The following is an 18,988-nucleotide window of genomic DNA, read 5'->3' as shown; positions in this document are numbered from 1 at the left end:
CTGGCTTTTAATCAAACCGTGGGCAGGGGGCATCAGCAGCCAGGCCAGAAGAAGCAACGAAACGATATTGTGCTCTGCAATTCAGCACAACTGAAATCTATAATTTCTCTACATAAGTATGAAAGAAAGAAAGAAAGAAAGAAAGAAAGAAAGAAAGAAAGAAAGAAAGAAAGAGATAACTTGTCAATGGAAAATGCTAGCAGAGGAGAACAAGGATTATGGATTGGTCTGTGGGATCCTAGAATATGGAGAAAACCAAAGTTACTGATTGCTTTTCAAATTATATTCCAAAATTTATGTTTACTCCCAAGTTATCTCTCAGCAAGATCTATGAACTGCAATCACACCCAGCAGGCATTTCCTACTTAGGGCTGATCTCTAGACTGGGAGCACATGGCAGAGCCCCTCCCTCTCTCCCCTTGGGTGTATGCTCTCCTCTTCTGAGCACTAACTGCATCAAGTTGAACTAACTGCAGTGAGAAGCTACCTGCTAACCACAGCTTACAATGAAAAGGGAAGAGAATTTGATCAGAAGTGAAGAGCAGCAAGCCCAAGGAGGAAGGATGTTTTCCCAGTACCATAACGTTTTTCGATCTTGTAATCTTAGTTAAACCTGCACCAAGCCCACAGAGCCCAAAAGGCATGTTGGGGCGGTCCAAGGAAAATAGCCTGGGTTATTTTCCTTTTCCTAGATGCCCTTAATATTTGAATAGGCTAATGCTTCCACTCAGTACAACCGAAAGTCTTATTCTGAAGGGGGAAAATATGGCTTAACATAAGAGGTAGCCAATACACTCATGCTGTTGAACTCCGACTGCCATCAGCCCCAGCCAGAATGGCCAACGGTCAAGGGAGTTGTAGTCCAACAACATCCAGAGGGCATTACACTGTTTACCCCTGGATTACCAGCAAACATTATTTTTCAAAATCAAAACCAGACAGTGCTGTCCAGAATGGACTGAATACACACCATTTATTCCACTGGACTTTGCAGGTGACCTTCAGCACTTCATAGGTTTGGCACCATGCCTCTAAATGTGACCTACCTCAACAAGCCACAAAGATTAGTGAAATCGTAATATTGACCTAATCCTCCAACAGACAGATAAGAGATCAAATAAAAAAAAATCCCTAGAAATAAGTCTCGAATGTGTGGCTTCATTCTGGTTGACTCACCATCCTAGATGGGAGGGCTTCTGAAGGGGTCTGCTCCCTTTCGACTTTGCCAACATTTGTCCTGCCCCCCACCGCAGTTGAAGTAAGAGAAACCAAATTAAAGCCAGTTATCAGAACCCTTCTCCGGCACCTCAGTGTTCAACACCCTCGCAGCACTGAAATGAATGGTAGCTTTCCCCGTCAGTTTTGGCAGTCAGAATTCCGCTTTATTCTTGTCAAGGACAATTAGCATTACTCTTTAGTTCAAGGGTTCTCCAAGTTCATTATAGTGAGCCTCCCAAGTAGAGATTACAATTTGTTGAGCCATTTCATCAGCAATTCACCGGAGCTGAAAGAATCCCCAGGTACCCATGAACTGACTTTTTTCACTGGCTCTGCTGCAAAGTGCTGACACTTAAAACAATGTCAATTAAAATCTGAGCCTGGCAGCTATGAATTTGTAATAGTACTCAGTGGTTCACTGAGAGCAAGCATATCCAAGTAAGAAACGCAGAAGGAGACCCAAGAATATTTAGAGGAACACCCCGCAGAAAAAGAGGACTTTATTCCTCTAATATATTAATTTGGAAGAGTGACAGGGTGATTGTATCAGGTATATGGCGGTAGAGATCCATCAAAACTGATGGCAGCAAATCTCAAAGCTATCTTGCTTGCTACAGACCTAACCAGAGAGAACAGTTAAGAAACACCTCCCATGTAATATTGATTTACCTGAATAAATACGGAAGTCCTCTTTGAAGGATCCCACAGAAACTCTACAGTATTCAATTGTGTGGGGTTTGCCCTGGGATCGATTATACCCACGGACATTGGAATATCTGCAGAAGACAAAAGCCCAACCCTTTAGAACAAGGCTAGGAGAGTAATGGCAAGCCCACCAAAATTTTAAGGGACTGATGTAGTAAATAATGCACCAAGAGCTTAGAAGACTGGGTAATTTAGGGTACAGTCTGAAGGCACGCAATGCACCGACGTCACTGAATCTAAGCAAACTTTGGTCTGGTCAGTCCCTATGTGGGTGACCAACTGTGAATCCCATGGATTCTACCTTGAGTTCCAGGATGGAAGACAGGATGTTAATTAATTAATTAAGGCAAAAATCTAGGTACCAGCATACCTGTTACAGTATAAAACTGAGGCACTATCTATGTAAGCTGCTTCTGGACTGCCCTGGTAACCTATTTCAGGAAAATTTAGGAATTGAGAATCTATATATAAATAAATGTAGGCATTGTGCACGTGGATGAAACAGCCTTTCTCCGTAACTGATGAACCGTTATGTAACAAATTTGGCCACAACGTTCCATGCCCATCAGGGAGGGATCTGGCATAATTCCCCCCCCAAAAAAACCCCACATCTTTCCCACCTAAAATAATGATTAAACACAAAAAAGTGGCGCCCAAATTATACATCACCACCAGAAGCTCTGAAGACTCCAGTAGCTGCGCTGCCAGATGACACCACAAAATACCACAGAAACCAACTGAAAACAGTCCTTTTGCAGCAACAAGGCCCAGCTTTTTCAATAGGCCGCAGCATTACCAAGCAGGGAAAAGCAAACAGAATAGGGCCTTTCACAAAGGGGGGGGGCACAGGGATGAGGCACAACAAAGGGAGGGGGCACATAGCCATGGGGGTGGGGAGGACCCTGAGTCAGCCAAAGCAGTGGGGGTGGGTTGGGACAGGGGAAAATGAGCAGGCCGGCCGCCAAAACGGCCATTCCACCTACAAAGCCCAAGCCCAAAGACTCTCCCGCCGGCTGTATTAATAAACGCCTGGCACCATTGGGCAGTCGTTCATCATTTCCGCTAACATGCACTTGGGGGCAAGGCAAGAGGTTTTTGCTTTTTAATTTAGTGGGCATTGCGTCACATGCGAGGCTACGGCGGCCATTTTAAGTAAGGGCAGTCGTGCCCCTTTTAACCTAGGCTTTATACTATGACTGATTGCCAGCCTCTGTGTCTTTAAAAACAAACAAACAACCATGCACTTTCTCTCCCCAGTTTAAGTCCTCAAACCAACACCACATCCTATATTTAAAACACCTACTCCAAAATTAGAAAATCCAAATACAGTAACCAAAACAAACAAACAAACAAACCACAAAATACACAACGCCCAAATCATACAATACCCACCAAAATAAATGACAACCCCAAAAATAAAATTGAACAATAGTAACTTCTGCTTCTCATGTTCTTATTTAAAATAATAATAATCTATATATAAAAAAATGTTCACGATGCGTGCGCAGTAGCCAATGTATGGAGATACGGGGGGGGCAACACTCCCCGGGGGCAACAGAGGGCTCAGACAAAAGTGCATGCTGGGAAACGGAACCCAGAAGCTGACAGTTCCTTCTCCAAGGGTGGGGGCCAAGGTATGGAGAAACAGGGGGGAGGGGCCAACACTCCCCGGAGACAACTGAGGGCTCAGACAGGGGGGTGGGGGAGGGGGGCTCGATAGCTCATGGGTCGGGACAGGGTGGGGGCAGTCACAGGAATGAATCAGGGGGTGGGGGAGGAGGGGGCAGGATAAGTCATGTGTCTGGACAGAGTGGGGGGAATCACAGGAAAGAACCACAGCAATGCATGGCCGGGCCAGCTAGTCATAGAATAGAATCATAGAATCATAGAGTTGGAAGAGACCACAAGGGCCATCCAGTCCAACCCCCTGCCAAGCAGGAAACACCACCAAAGCATTCCTGACAGATGGCTGTCAAACCTCTGCTTAAAGACCTCCACTGTCGAACAGCTCTTACTGTCAGGAAGCTCTTCCTAATGTTTAGATGGAATCTTCTTTCTTGTAGTTTGAATCCATTGCTCCGTGTCCGCTTCTCTGGAGCAGCAGAAAACAACCTTTCTCCCTCCTCTATATGACATCCTTTGATATATTTGAACATGGCTATCATATCTCCCCTTAACCTTCTCTTCTCCAGGCTAAACATACCCAGCTCCCTAAGCCATTCCTCATAAGGCATCGTTCCAGGCCTTTGACCATTTTGGTTGCCCTCCTCTGGACACATTCCAGCTTGTCAGTATCCTTCTTGAACTGTGGTGCCCAGAACTGGACACAGTACTCCAGGTGAGGTCTGACCAGAGCAGAATATAGTGGTACTATTACTTCCTTTTATCTAGATTCTATACTCCTATTGATGCAGCCCAGAATTGCATTGGCTTTTTTAGCTGCTGCATCACACTATTGACTCATGTCAAGTTTGTGGTCTACCAAGACTCCAAGATTCTTTTCACATGTACTGCTCTCAAGCCAGGTGTCACCCATTCTGTGTCTGTGCCTTTCATCCCCCCCAAGTGTAGTACTTTACATTTCTCCTTGTTAAAATTCATCTTGTTTGCTTTGGCCCAGTTGTCTAATCTGTTACGGTCATTTTGAAGTGTGATCCTGTCCTCTGGGGTATTAGCCACCCTTCCCAATTTGGTGTCATCTGCAAACTTTATCATCCAAGTCATTGATAAAGATGTTGAATAAGACTGGGCCCAAGACAGAACCCTGTGGCATCCCACTAGTCACTTCTCTCCAGGATAAAGGGGAGCCATTGATGAGCATCCTTTGGGTACGGTCAGTCAGCCAGTTACAAATTCACTGAATGGTAGAATTGTCTAGTCCACATTTTACCAGCTTCTTTACAAGAATATCATGGGGCACCTTGTCAAAGGCCTTGCTGAAATCAAGATAGGCTACATCCACAGTGTTCCTTTCATCTACCAGGCTTGTAATTCTGTCAAAAAATGAGATCAGATTAGTCTGATATGACTCGTTTTTCAGAAACCTATGCTGACTTTTAGTGATCACAGCATTCCTTTCTAGGTGCTCACAGACCGTTTGCTTAATAATCTGCTCTAGAATCTTTCCCGGTATTGATGTCAGGCTGACTGGGCGGTTATTGTTTGGGTCCTCCCTTTCCCCCTTTTTGAATATAGGGACAACATTTGCCCTCCTCCAGTCTGCTGGGACTTCGCCTGTTCTCCAGGAATTCTCAAAGATTACTGCCAGTGGTTCTGAAATCACCTCTGCCAGTACTTTTAATACTCTTGGATGTAGTTCATCTGGCCCTGGAGACCTGAATACATCTAAACTAGCCAAGTATTCTTGTACTACCTCCTTACTTGTTCTGGGCTGTGTTTTCCCCTGCTGAATCATCTGCTCCATATTCTTCAGGTTGGGCATTGTTTTCTTTTTTGGATTCTTCAGGTCGGGCATTGTTTTCTTTTTTGGAGAAGACTGAGGCAAATAAGGCATTGATGAGTTCTGCCCTTTCTCTGTCCCCTGTTCGCATTTCACCATCTTCTCTAAGTGACCCCACTGTTTCCTTGTTCTTCCTTTTGCTACGGACATACCCATAAAAGCCCTTTTTGTTGCTTTTTAACATAAGACAGGCTTATGCATACTTTGCTGGTATCTTCTCTCTCACGCATCGTGGATGCTGGCTTATATTAAGGATGTATGTTCTGTATTATTTTATGAATATTATTGCTACACATTCGTCATGGCCTTCAGGTAGAGCAATAAACTTATGAACTGATGAAGCATATTTCTGCATTGCAAAAGGTTGGATTAGAAGACCCTCTGGGTACCTTCCAACTCTACAATTCTATGATTCTAAGCAGAAACCAAGATTATATACCAAGAAAAGCAGAATTCTGAAACCTATAAATTATGCAAATTTTCATTATTCACTTTGTTTAGTTGCGAGGAGAATCAGGCTATTAAAACCTCTTGTATTGAGCACTGGAAGTGCCACCTAATATCTGCCTGCTTTTGAGATCCACATACTTTCAAACCTATGTTTCCAGCTATAAAGAACAACAATTTCTTTCTTTTCAAAAGAGAGAGCTACCTTAGGCTCTGCATACCCAATTCCACACTTGCAGGGATTACAATAACCTCAAAAACCTCATAATGAATTGACAAGAAAAAGAAGTTGCTCCAAATACTTATATTAAGGGAGCTTCTCTCAAGTTGCTCAGAAAAAAGTTACCTGAATAATAAGAAAATCATACATCATGTGCCCATATGAAAAGAAACATGGAACATAGTAAAAAGACAGCAAATGTCAACACAATAGCAGTCATACTTGGAATTTACGGAGACGGGTGGCGCTGAGGTCTAAACCACTGAGCCTAGGGCTTGCCAGTCGGAAGGTCAGCGGTTCAAATCCCAGTGACCGGTCCCAGCTCCTGCCAACCTAGCAGTTCGAAAGCACGTCAAAGTGCAAGTAGATAAATAGGTACCGCTCCAGCAGGAAAGTAAACAGTGTTCCCGTGCACTGCTCTAGTTTCGTCAGAAGCGGCTTAGTCATGCTGGCCACATGACCCGGAAAAACTGTCTGTGGACAAACGTCGGCTCCCTCGGCCAGTAAAGCGAGATGAGTGCTGCAACCCCAGAGTCGTTTGCGACTGGACTTAACTGTCAGGGGTCCTTTCCCTTTAAAGGGCCAAAAGTTTCACCTCTGAGTCAACTATAATAATCTACTGAATTTAATGCAGTAAGTGAATGTACCAACAATAAGAGGCTCGCTCTCTCCTGGCAAGAACAGAAGTGCTAAGTCAATTGACATAGGTGTAGGAAGCCACCGCCTACCCAAATGTGGGGGCTTTTAACTACATAATCCTGGTCATGTTATCCCAAGCAGAGTGCAGGTGTACTGCAGGAAAGTGCTTACAGAGCAATAGGCTCAAGGTAGTATAAGCAAGTGAACATTCACATCGGAAGGCAATATTTAAAAAAACCCGGAGCCACCTAAGTCAAACTATGGCAAAAGATTATGCTCTGAGCAGAGATTGAAACCACTCTCGAAATCAATAAAGAGCTCTATACCTCTAGTGGTGGCAGTTTCCAATGCCCTCCAAGGTCCATGCTACAAAAAGCTACAATGCCAAATCAGTCCATGTTTGCAGAAGTCACTCACCAATATCCAGTATCCTATCACCTGGCCTGTTCCATCGCCAGCCTTCCAGCTGCTGATGCTCTGTATACTGAAGTCGCCGATCATGGAACACCACTCTGAATATACTCTAGGTTAATGAGGAGATTTTCTCATTGAGTAAACAGCATATGCTGGAACTTGGAACATATAGATGAGTTTAGGCAAATTGGTGTGGCCAGTCGCAAGACTTTAGCTTTCCTAAAGTGTAACCTCGTACCATCTCTCCACCATGAAACGGATGGTATGAATGGAGCACACACAGGTTGGCATTTACATGTGTAGGCAGGTTACATTCAAGGCTCATTTTACAGCACTGGGGTGTGCTTGGATAGACAGTGACTCTACCCAACTGCTGACACCAGAGATTGACTGAATTATGTTTATAGGTGTCACTAGTTACCTGACAAGCATGTTGAATTTTGTCACCAATCCAGAGCTTTTAGGAGAGGATAGATTATTATGGGCACTCACCTTTACAAGCTTTCCATTTAACTCAGGCAATTCCCCCATTTTCCTGTTGTCCAGCATTCTGATTTCATAGGACTGACCTGAGGAAGAAAAGATATCTGAAGTTGCTACAACCTGCCCCCCCCCCACTTTTCTTGAGGTCATAGTATAACAAGTTTGACTGAAGAGAAAGCATTCAGTGTGAGGGGAGGCTTTTCAGGTGAAAGGATGTGTGCTTGTCGAAGTCCACTTTCATGTAGCCCCAGAATTAGGGATCCTTGCGCCCTTGGCAAGGAGTTGTATCGCTCCCCCTCCATCCCTTTACCATAAACCTTTCTGCTGTGGTGTGACAAGCACAGGAAGGTTCTCGTGGGGAAACCCTGTTGCCCTAGGTTCTGTTAGGAACACTATTTACTTTAATCTGGTCCTAATTTTCTTTTTCTTTTTTTTTAAGAACTTAATCTCTGCTGAAAGAAACAAGAACTTGTTAGGAAGGTAGCATTTCATCTTCCACAACATTTCAGCTGTTTTCATTCAGGGTCTTAATTTGTGCTAACACAGCCCAAAAATTCAAATATGCTAAATTGACCAAACCCACATAGTTTATTCCCATGATACAATTCCTGGTCCATGGATTATAGGTTTACTGAAGGGTGGCATACAAGTATTTTAATTAGATAAATAATTTGGACTTCTGTCTGTATCTTTTCTACCTTTGGTTTCAGACTTTCAATCACTAAGCAAAAACTAGAACACTAATTTACAACCAAGAGTTTAGATGAAAGCTATTCACGGACCCCACAGAGAGCACAGCAGATAGGTTAAAAGACAAGAAAGTCTAAAATCATTTGTGCTGCGGCCTTGAGTGTGCACTCTGGAAAGTGAGCTAAAAGAGGCATGCAGCAAGGAAGCAACATAAATGCCACAACTGGGAAAGCACCTACTCCCCACCTGATGTTCTGGCAACAGAAATGTGGCTTACCTTGATTGAGATAGGTGAGAGTTTCATCATGGAGTTTCACAGCAGGGGAAGTGGCAGCACATAACACATACTGAAAAGGTAGGATTTTGTTCTCATCGTCAGGAGGCAAGCTGGATTCTTCTTGCTTAAAGATGGGCAGGGCAAGGACATCACTACGAGAAAATGGTTTTCATAAGAGTTACTATGATTATCCATATTTGGCAACTGAACAAATCCATAGAGTACGTTAAAAGCAAAAATTACTTCCAGGATCTTAATTGAGAGAGACAAAATATGAGAAAGAGAGTGTGTGTATAATCTTCAGTCTAGCCAGCAATCCTTATAAGAGAGATTTGAACAGGCCGTATGGCAGACATCACCAACACATCATCTCGAACCATTGGCCATGCTGATTGGGGCTGATGGGTGTTCCCGAGTCCAACAGGGTACCAGTTTGGAGAAGTTTGGCATTCTAGGTTTATATTAAGAATTGTTCTACTTTCATCCACAGCTCTTGCAGTAACAGCAATTTGGATTTAAAGGAAGTGTAAACAATTATAATCACTGAACAATATCTCTCTGTGTCTAAAGAGGCAAATTAGCTGTTGTCCTAATGGCAGGTCAGCCAGTCCGTTGCTTTTGACCCCAGAGAGTGAATGCCACCTGTCGTTAAAGTTTAGATAAGGACTTTCACAAATCGAATGCTCCTGTCCTCAAACAGCTACTGATCTCAAGCATTACTACGCCATTGGTTATAGCTCAGAAGCTGCCTCTTTTCCTGACTGGGTAGTCCTTTTCTGGAAAGGAAAAAAAAATCTCACAGGATCACATGCCTCACAGAGATGCCACTCTAGGAGAGGGGTCTGAGTCATCACAATATCCCTTACATAAGCTGTAAGCCTCTCCCTACCCAATGTAGGCTAACTTTACTAACAGCTTTGAAACAGCTTCAACTGACTGAAGCATAAGACCTAAAACTGTAGACGGGGAGAAGATAACTAGGGAAAAACCCACTCTCTCTCATTTGCCTTATAAAAACAATGGGTCTGCTGAGATTCCACTTCAGATTCACAATTAGTTCAGCACCGAAATCCTCAGAGAAGTCTTATCAGCCAGAGGTCCACAGCTAATCCATTTAAATTCTGTAGTGACCATATCCAGCATCAAACAACCATGATCTTATTCTAGATATGTTCTCCTCAGTTACGTGTGTTTGAGGAACTACCCTTTGAAGCCCCTCAAAAAGCGACACAGAAATTTAGAATGCCTCGTGATATCAAATGAAGAAAGCTGACTGAAGTGTCTGTATGACTTATTCCCAGACTGAAACTGGCCTTTTCTGGAAGCTCTGTGATACGGTACTGATCCCCTTCAAATCAAGATTCAGCAATGATGAGTTTAATTTTAAAAAAGGGAGCCAGCAGCAAGACTGAATGGTCAGTTGTATTCCAAACTAAATGTTTAGAGCAAGGGTCTACCTTTGAATAAGTTTGGATAAAGTCTTGTAAAAATAAGGGCTTAAATCCTGGAGCCTGTGAAGCCAGGATTGCTTGAAGAATTCAGCATTTGTGAATTCCAATACAAACAGACCCAATCCACACTTCCGGCCATGGGCCAGATCACTCCCCCGGAGATCCTCTGTGGGCTGGACTGGTGCAGCGCAATGCTGGAAATCACTTCTGCGCATGCACAGACACCAAAAATCACGCCTGCACAGAAGCGATTTCTGGTGTCTGGGCATGTGTAGAAGCGATTTCCAGCACTGCAGACATGTGCAGACGTGATTTCCGGTGTCTGGGCATGCGCAGAAGCGATTTCTGGAGCCGCAGAAAGGAGTCCTTATGCTGGTTTAGCGCAGCGCGCAGGGACTCGTCAAGTGCATGGCTCAGTTTAGGGGCGGCTCATGGGCCGGTTAAGTGACCCACATGGGCCGCTTCCGGCCCATGGGCCTTAGGTTGCCGACCTCTGTCCTAGACTAAAGCGTAATTGAGGACATAGCTATCACTTGGATTTTGCATGTCTCTGAATCTTTCAGTGCTATATATGTGTGTGCATTTCTAAATGCTTGTAGAAATGTGTTTTTTGAAAGAAAATGTTAAAAAATACGTACTCAAAAATAGGTATTTTTTGAAGCATTAATAGATTAATATCTTTACAAATTTTAAGTGGTCTACACTATGCACAATATAAAAACTTTATCCATTTCAACAAAAATACACCCCCAACAGCAGTAAAACAATACAAAACATAAAAAGTAAAACAGAAATCCAGGCGATTCATGCATAAAAATCAGGATCTAATCTTATGGGCCTAGGAAAGCATGGACAAAAATATATGCCTTTAAAAGGTTTCTAAGGCAACTGAAGGTTACCGTTTCATTTACAGCAGAGGAAAAGGCATTCGATAGAACAGGTGCAACAGCAGAAAAGCATTTTGGGGGTCATTGTCCTACGATACTCTGTAGGGTGCAGTGCCACAAGTAGAATTTCCCCATGTGATCCAGATGATCTTACATGTCTATACAGCGACATATACTATAGTCTTTCAGGTAACCTGGTTCCAAATTGTTCAGGGCTAACAACAAAACCTTGAACATGGTCTGGTAGCCAATTGGCAGCCAGTGCAGTTCCTCCAGCAGACGTGTAATATGTGCACGTCCAGGTGCAGATTTATAGAGGTGAAAGTGACCTGGACTGGAAACAGAATGATTTGTCTATTTCTATTATGAAGTTTAGGCTTTGAACTAGATCTAGATAGAAATATTAACTCCACAAGGGAGTCTCTGGGTGCATATATGATAAAACCAGTTTAAGGGTATACCGTATTTTTCGCTCCATAAGACACATTTGACAATGGGATGCACCTAGTTTTTAGAGGAGGAAAACAAGAAAAAAAATATTTTGCTTTCTTGAATTGTCCTAGGCATAGCAGCCAACTCCTAGAGGCCTAGGTGCTTTTGTCTCCCCCATTAAATATTTGAGGAAGTTCCCCCCCCCCCATGTTGATGGGCATTGTCATTCATATAGTGTGCATGCACTTTGTCTTGAGATCAATTGCAGCGGTTCTCAACCTGTGGGTCCCCAGATGTTGTTGGACTACAACTCCCATCATCCCTCAACTCTCATCATCCCTGAGCTCTGGCCTTGCTAGCTAGGGGTGATGGGAGTTGTAGTTCAACAACATCTGGGGACCCACAGGTTGAGAAAGGCTGATACAGTATGTGAGGTGGGGCTTACCTGCCCCCCCCCAATATTTTATTCAAGTTGGAAGAGGGAGGGAAGGAAGGGGTGAGAGAGAGAAAGAAAGAGAGACAAGGAAGGAAGGGGTGAGAGAGGGGGGGGGAGAGAAACCATAAAATATATCAGCCAGGATTTGTCTAGTAAATCACAACCATTAACAAGCACACAATCTTTCCTGTGTATTGTGAAACATGCTTGCCACAATTGCACAAGAGTGTACATCCTAGCCAGTATCACCAGCTATTGTTTACCAGTGACACATAAAAACTGGTGCCCAAATGAACTTTTATGTAAAACCAAGGCACAGTTCAGCCTCTTGCCCTACAAAGTCCATAGCAGCTTCTGTTATTGAAAGATTGGTGATACAATGCTTATGCTGCTAGGAAGTAGGGATTTAAATCCTTCCTTCCATCAGGAAGATTAGTTAAGATTACTAGGAATTCATTAACACAGCAGATTTCTACACCATGGCAACTATGGTTTTTTTTACATCAATGTTCAGAACATACTATGGAACACTCCTGCCACACGATCTATAGTGGTACAAAAAAAATATCTTGCCACATTTCCCAGAATTTGTCATGTTGAGCAGCCGGCCCAGAACACTAGCAAAACATCAGTTTATTGAACCAAAGGAATTGGAAAACTGTTCCATTCAGAGGGACTAGCAACAATTCCCCACCCCACCCACCAGCTCTAAAAATGGAAGCTTAAGAAAGCACTGCCCTCCTCCATTCCATTTTGTATATGCATTGACAGATGGAAAATTTGTACTCAGGAGACGTTGCATGGGCAAGTACGTATGCCCATGAATTACATTTACAGTAAACTGGTAAAAGATTAAGTGCAGATTGGGTTTAGCTTCTAGGGAAACAGTGATGAAGTAAAATTCCCATTTCTCTCACAGCATCCAAACCCAAGTTGTACTACTCGGACTGTTCACACCACTGAGAGGGCAGGATGGTGAGAAAAAAGTCAAAGGGGTTAGAATTCAGGGCCTGCCTCTCCCAATAGCCATGGGAGACTAAAGTACACACAGGTGTGGGATACCTCCCTCATTGGTGACCTTCACATTTCACTATTTTCTTGCTTCCCCTCAGAGACTTATGTTCTGAGGGAGACCCAGACAACATATATTTCTGATGAGGTAAATGATGAAAAGGGAGAAAGGCTGCTTTAAGTTTATCATTAGAAAGACTTAATATTGCAATTGTTTCTTGTAGGAATTAAGGGTTGTTGTTGTTTTATTAAGACCCAATGAAAGCCACAGTTTCCAATACCTTGGTCCTGTTTTAAAAGACTTTGAACACACCATGCCCAAGATGCACTGTCTCTAAATCTCTCACATACCCCCTTACCATCCTACAGGGCAAAACTAGACTAGCAGACTCCCCCCGCCCCCCATTTCTCATGACAGGGTCCCAGAAACCGTTTTTCAAGGATCTCTGACATCCCACAGTTGACGATGCACGACTCATGCAGGTCTTGGTGGATTGAACCCTGGCTGTACCCCACCCCAAACTCCTGTAAAGCAGTGAGAATGAGATCCATCCGCTCTTACAAACTTAGGAAGAATGCTATTTTGAAATGGAATATTGACTCTTAAAAGAATGAAGCGATAAATCCAACACACACATAATCTGAGAGTCTTCAAGTCATGAAGCAAGATGCTTATTACTGGATGTAGCTAAATTTATATTGGACAGCATGAACCAAAACATAGCAGAAGTGTAATTTTTTCCCCTACAGATCTTTGTGAATAATGGAGTTAGCAGAGGACCAGAGAAATACATCTATATGCCACATAAAAGCTACATTTGACACACATTTTGGATTCACTGCCAAACACAAGTTGGAGGCAATGCACACCAAAACCCCACCCAGGCTAGTCAGTACCTCCATTCGGCCTAGTCTGTAAAGGCTTCGGCCTAAGTGTTGTTGAGAGGGAAGGTTTTATAGGTGCAGTACCAGTGTAGCCGCCGCTAGAGGGCACTGGTTTGTAACCTAGTTCTTTTCCCAGCACACACTTTCGTCTGAGTGGAGTGTTTTAAAATATGGGGTTTTTGGTGTTTTACTTGCCAGAGGTTTGACATCTGCCTTAATAAACTTTATAACAACCTTCGGACATTCGCTTGGGACGTTGTGTCCAAATTTGAACACAATCAGTCAAGAGGTTTCTGAGAACCGTTCCATGTCACACACATGCACCCTTTACATTTATATATAGAGAGATATAGATATAGAGCCATACCTCGGGTTAAGTAAGCTTCAGTTTGAGTACTTTCAGGTTAAGTACTCCGCAGACCCGTGTGGAACAGATTAATCCACTTTCCATTACTTTCAATGGGAAAGTTCGCTTCAGGTTAAGTACGGACATCCGGAACCAATTAAGTACTTAACCTGAGGTACCACTTTACACAGCTACCTTCAAATTCTATCAGCTTTGGAGCATACAGAAACAGTTGCTTTATCACTTTTATTAAGGTGCAGCAGGAGTCACAAACAACTGACTGGCGACCTGTTATTTTCGATCCCTTACACTAGAAGCAGTTTAGTCATGCTGGCCACATGACCCAGAAAAGCTGTCTGTGGTCAAACACCAGCTCCCTTGGCCTGAAAGCAGAGATGAGTGCCGCACCCCAAAGTCAAATTCCTAGAGAGGGCTTCTCTAATGCAGACTTGATTCCTGTTAGAAGCACCATCAGGCAGGCAGTCGTGAACCCAATGGACATGACTCAAAAGCCCAATCCAGCACCGTGACTGTTCAGCAGTCTCTGATTGTGTATGCACACACACACACACACACACACAATCTCACTCACTAGATTGGTTGTCTATAGTAAATATGGCTCCAGGGAAGCACACGAGGATGTTCCTTTAAGTTGAAAAAGAACTAGCTGGGTGTTTTTCTCTCCTCTTAGGTGTGCTACTAGCTTTCATATGTTCATGTGTAAGCCTAACTTCAAGTTACGAAAATGACCTTGGTACTAGATTAAGAATACCCGTAAATCCACACAGAGATGACAACTCAACAAAGAGACTCTTAACAACCAAGTTAGTAGGAACAGGCTTTTTAAAAACAGAACTGTGATAAGAGCACCTAAGCTAGGAAATAAAACAGTTTTAAGGTATCAGTACTACTGTGGTTCAGTTCTATACAATTCCCATAAGGTCAGCTTCCCATGTCACCCATGTGTAATAAAAACGTTAACCATTTGTAGGGAAGATGATAAAGGAAACCAAGTTAAGCAGCTCAAAACAAAAACCACCCCCACCATCCAGAATTAGCACCCTCAGTGGAAATTACTTCTTAAAGAAGGCCCTTTGACCCTAACACAGTTAACTCTAGCCTCATTTAGGCCAGAGCACTGAACTACCTATTTCTTCACACTGGAATTCTGCCTGTCACCATATCCGGTTTGTGACTAGAAGAAGTTAGAAGACCTTCAATACTCTCAAACTTTTCTGAATCGTTTACAGGGATTCTGCACAGAGGGGTTTGCTCAGGTTCAGATATCAAATGCAGGAATCAAGATTCTCAGCTTTGATTTTTTAAAGAAAGCTCCATGTTTTAACCTCTCATAATTCCTTGTTTTTCAAACACCAGCACAAGGCAGATACAAGAGACTTGTTTTTCAGAGGAAGGAGCTTGTACACTTTTTATTATAGCCTGCCTGTTCTTCACAGTATCCAGTCACCTCTCTTTTCTGCTTGCTCTCACCACAAACTTAGCCATATCTGATCTTCCACCATCGTACAACTGCCTGTCCCCAATACACAAAATTTAAAGCCAGAATAAGAAGGGAACAAGAGGTGAAACAGGACCACCCACACATCTGTCCCCTAGTAAAAGAGAAGGGAAATGTTTTCAACCTGAGGGTCACAAATTCTTTGGGGGGGGGATGAATAAAAATGGTGGGCAGGGTCAGAAGCAGGCAGTAGGTAGCATTCTGAATGTGATTCACATTTGTACAATAACATTTCAGCAAATGAAAAGTCAGACACTTCACTCCTCTACTTAGGCAAGCAAAATGTATTATCACAGTTCAACGAGGCATTCCAGTTAGGGAAAATCACTTGAAAGAGGGTGCAGAGCAGGACTAGTGAGTAGTGTGGCCTGGGGAAAAGTCCCACAGATTGAACTGAGAGGTCTGAAGAAACACATTCTGGCCCCGAGCCCAGAGTCTGGCAACCCCTGCCCTAGAGATAAATATATATATAGGACAGATTCACAACATGTCATATCCACAGGGCAGATGAGCCCCAGAGCAAAACGCTCAATTACACAGAGCAATCAATTCAAACTACATCAGGAGCACATGGAGCAATGTTAGACATAGAGCTCTAGCTCTGTGGAATCAATTAACAGCTGAAATCAGATAGGTGCCTGGCGCAATCCTGTTTAGGTGCCTACTTGAAGACATTTTTGTTTAGGAAGGCTTTCACTGAGTGTAACCCAGTCATCTATAGAATATTAATTTTGTATCTCTTGTTGTTTGTAGGTATCATTTTGCCGTTTATAAAGCTTGTGTTTTAGTCTGTTTTTAATGTGTACACAGGCTGCCTCAATGCACTTTATGCTGTGAAATGGTTTAGGCATTTGTTTAATCAATAAAGCTCCAACCTGATACTCTTAATTTGAAGTCCTGTCCATGCTGCAAGACATTTGCCATAGAATGACCTCTGGTGTACTCATCCCCTTCTACACCCCTGATTTCTCAATTTCTCTTGTTATGATTGCTTGCATGGGAGCCACTGTAGCAGAGCTGAAGAGGGGAGCAGGGAGGAAGAGAAGGGAATGGCTGCTACATCTGGGGAAACCCACAAAAAGGGCATGAAGCAACTGGATGGTCTCTGAGGGAAATGGAATGCTGGATTACATGGACTTTATACCCCCACCTAGGCAGATATATTTTATTCTAATAATGATTTGTCTTCCAGTGCTCATTGAGCTGAAGCCAAAACAGCACAACTGATGCACAAGAGAAGGCCAAGGAGATTCAGGATAACCCTGAGGTTTGCAAATACCCCTCAAAATGGGGTGGAAAAATCCAAAATGGTGCAACAACTCAGTGCTGAGTGAGAGGGGGGGAATGACAAGTGGGTGTGGGGGTAGAACACTCAACAGAATCATTTCAAACTGCAATGTTTCATTGCAGTACCCAAAGTCAGACTCTAAGGAAAGGAAGAAATTACAACTTCCAAGAGTAGAGAGCAGCAGTAGTTAAGCACAAGAACACTAGCCAGCCAGATTAACAAATGCCTGCAGAAAAAGATGAGTTAGGAGACATTGAAGTTCACTGAAGAGGGTGTCAGACAAATCTCCCAGGCAAAGTGTTTCACAACCAGGGTGCGTTGAAAGATAAATGTATCTAGCAGGGCTTTTATGTTCTTACACAAGGAGATTGGCATTAAATGGGGCACAATGTAATCCCAGAACATGCAGTAAAATGCAGATAAAAGGGAGAGAGTGTAGATAACTACCATGAAAATGCTAGTATTTATATGTTCAATGTCACCTATTGCCCCTTTTAAGACTCAAAACCACCTAGATTAACAGATGGTACATTAGAGAAATGTACTGCTTTCTTCCAGCAAAACAAAGCCTTGCAAACACAGGTTTACCTGCCCCAAAATGCAAACCTGTCAGGCATTTGTGCCCTAAGAAAACCCAACACATGACTCATCCTACAGACAACAAAATTCACTTTGTGTCAAGAATGAATTGCTGTTAAAAAGCAGCTTGCACAAGTGTTGTGCAAAACTGGGAACAACCCTCAGAACAGAGAACATTTTTCTTAAGAAGCATAGCAGATTGCACAAACAACTGATAAACAGCATACATCATTTGCAAAAGGAATACAGGCAGCATTTGAGAAATAGTTGTGTTTTCCACTGTTCCAAGAGTGCAGAACATCAAGGTGTTGTATATCTAAATGTTTCTACAGGGGAATGCCATTCAGCCCATGTAATATTCACACACACACCCATTTTCTCTACTTTCATTGACTGCATAGTTGGGCTCTCAGAGGTACAAGGAGAAAGTCATTTCGCAAGGTCATTTTGCAAGTTGTTTTTTTTTGGGGGGGGGCAAACAGAAATGCTTCCCTGCCACCCATGCCAGAAAAAGAAAAGCAGTAATGATATAGTGCAGACTTTTGAAGGCATCTGAAGTAGTTTCAGCCACCTCCACATATGTACAGTACTCCTAAACACAAATTCTAATTTTACTACCTCAAGCATCACTTGTAACAACAACTCAAGAGTCACAAGCAGATTTCCAGAATTCATAGGTGCCAAGTTACTGAAAGTAGTCCCTGGGCTTTTACCTCTTTTATTACTCAGTTAATAAAAGCAAACTCCAAAGTGCCTGATTTTAAGGAACAATTACCAAGTGGCAGATGGCATGACCAAAAGCACACAATCTGCCAATGTACCTTTAGAAACAGTAACTGTGCTTTAAGTGAAATTCCAGGTTCTTCAAGGCTCAGTCCCTCCTGAGCGTATCAGCAGGTAAAACAACACAATTAATTGAGTTGTACTGCTGGATTATATGATTGCATCAGCATCACCAAGAGGAAATGTCACATCGGGAAATTAGTGCTCACAGTGTTGTTATTTTTAATTTCCTTTCTACAGTACAACGTTTCTTTCTCCTTTGGGCAAATCTAAATACAGTAAACATGCCTATGTCACTGAAGATCAGCACTGGAAAGAACCTAAAAGCTGTCTAGTGTCACCCCATGTTATGGGATAGAATAGAATTGTCTACCCATCAGCCAACTGATCTATGCAATTTCAATAGTATGCAACAAATTAACCCTCGCCAAAACAGTCAGCTGAAAAGTTTATTGCTCCCCCGCCCCCAACAAAGATGGAAGAGAATCTGAACAATTACTTAGCTTTCTGCTGAAACTAAACCAGAGCTCCAGGGGAATCTAAAAAGCAGCCTTCACCATATGTTGGCTTTGGGGACTCAATTCTCTTGTTACACTAATGGACCCCAGGATACCAGTACTGTAACTGTTTAAAGGTAAAAAAGCACTTCAGGAAAGTCCCAAATGTGCTCAGTCAGAATGAGGGCAGCTGCCCCTATATCTAATAGCTACACCTGACTACTTCTTCCCACCCACACAGAGGTAGTTATTGAAAACAAGCTTAAAGCTTCAATAATCCTTGGTCTGTACACCACATAAAAGTGGCATTTGATTCATTCT

General features: G+C 42.9%; 1 protein-coding gene across 1 annotated transcript in view; it reads right to left on the bottom strand.

Moving 5' to 3' along the window:
- The window catches only part of TFCP2 (transcription factor CP2), a 33,933-nt gene that overhangs the window by 12,417 nt on the left and 2,528 nt on the right, over positions 1-18,988 (bottom strand). Inside the window, exons 2-5 of the mRNA XM_035103132.3 lie at positions 8,554-8,705; positions 7,596-7,672; positions 7,107-7,212; positions 1,888-1,994 (exon numbers count right to left, since the gene is read on the bottom strand). Of these exons, the coding sequence (XP_034959023.1) occupies positions 1,888-1,994; positions 7,107-7,212; positions 7,596-7,672; positions 8,554-8,705 (442 nt within the window). The remainder of the gene's footprint in view (positions 1-1,887; positions 1,995-7,106; positions 7,213-7,595; positions 7,673-8,553; positions 8,706-18,988) is intronic.

Source organism: Zootoca vivipara, chromosome 2 (genome assembly GCF_965207765.1).
Source record: "Zootoca vivipara chromosome 2, rZooViv2.hap1.1, whole genome shotgun sequence".
NCBI lineage: Eukaryota > Metazoa > Chordata > Lepidosauria > Squamata > Lacertidae > Zootoca > Zootoca vivipara.
The sequence above is the reverse complement of the archived record's forward strand: the minus strand, read 5'-3'. Positions and strand labels throughout refer to the sequence as shown.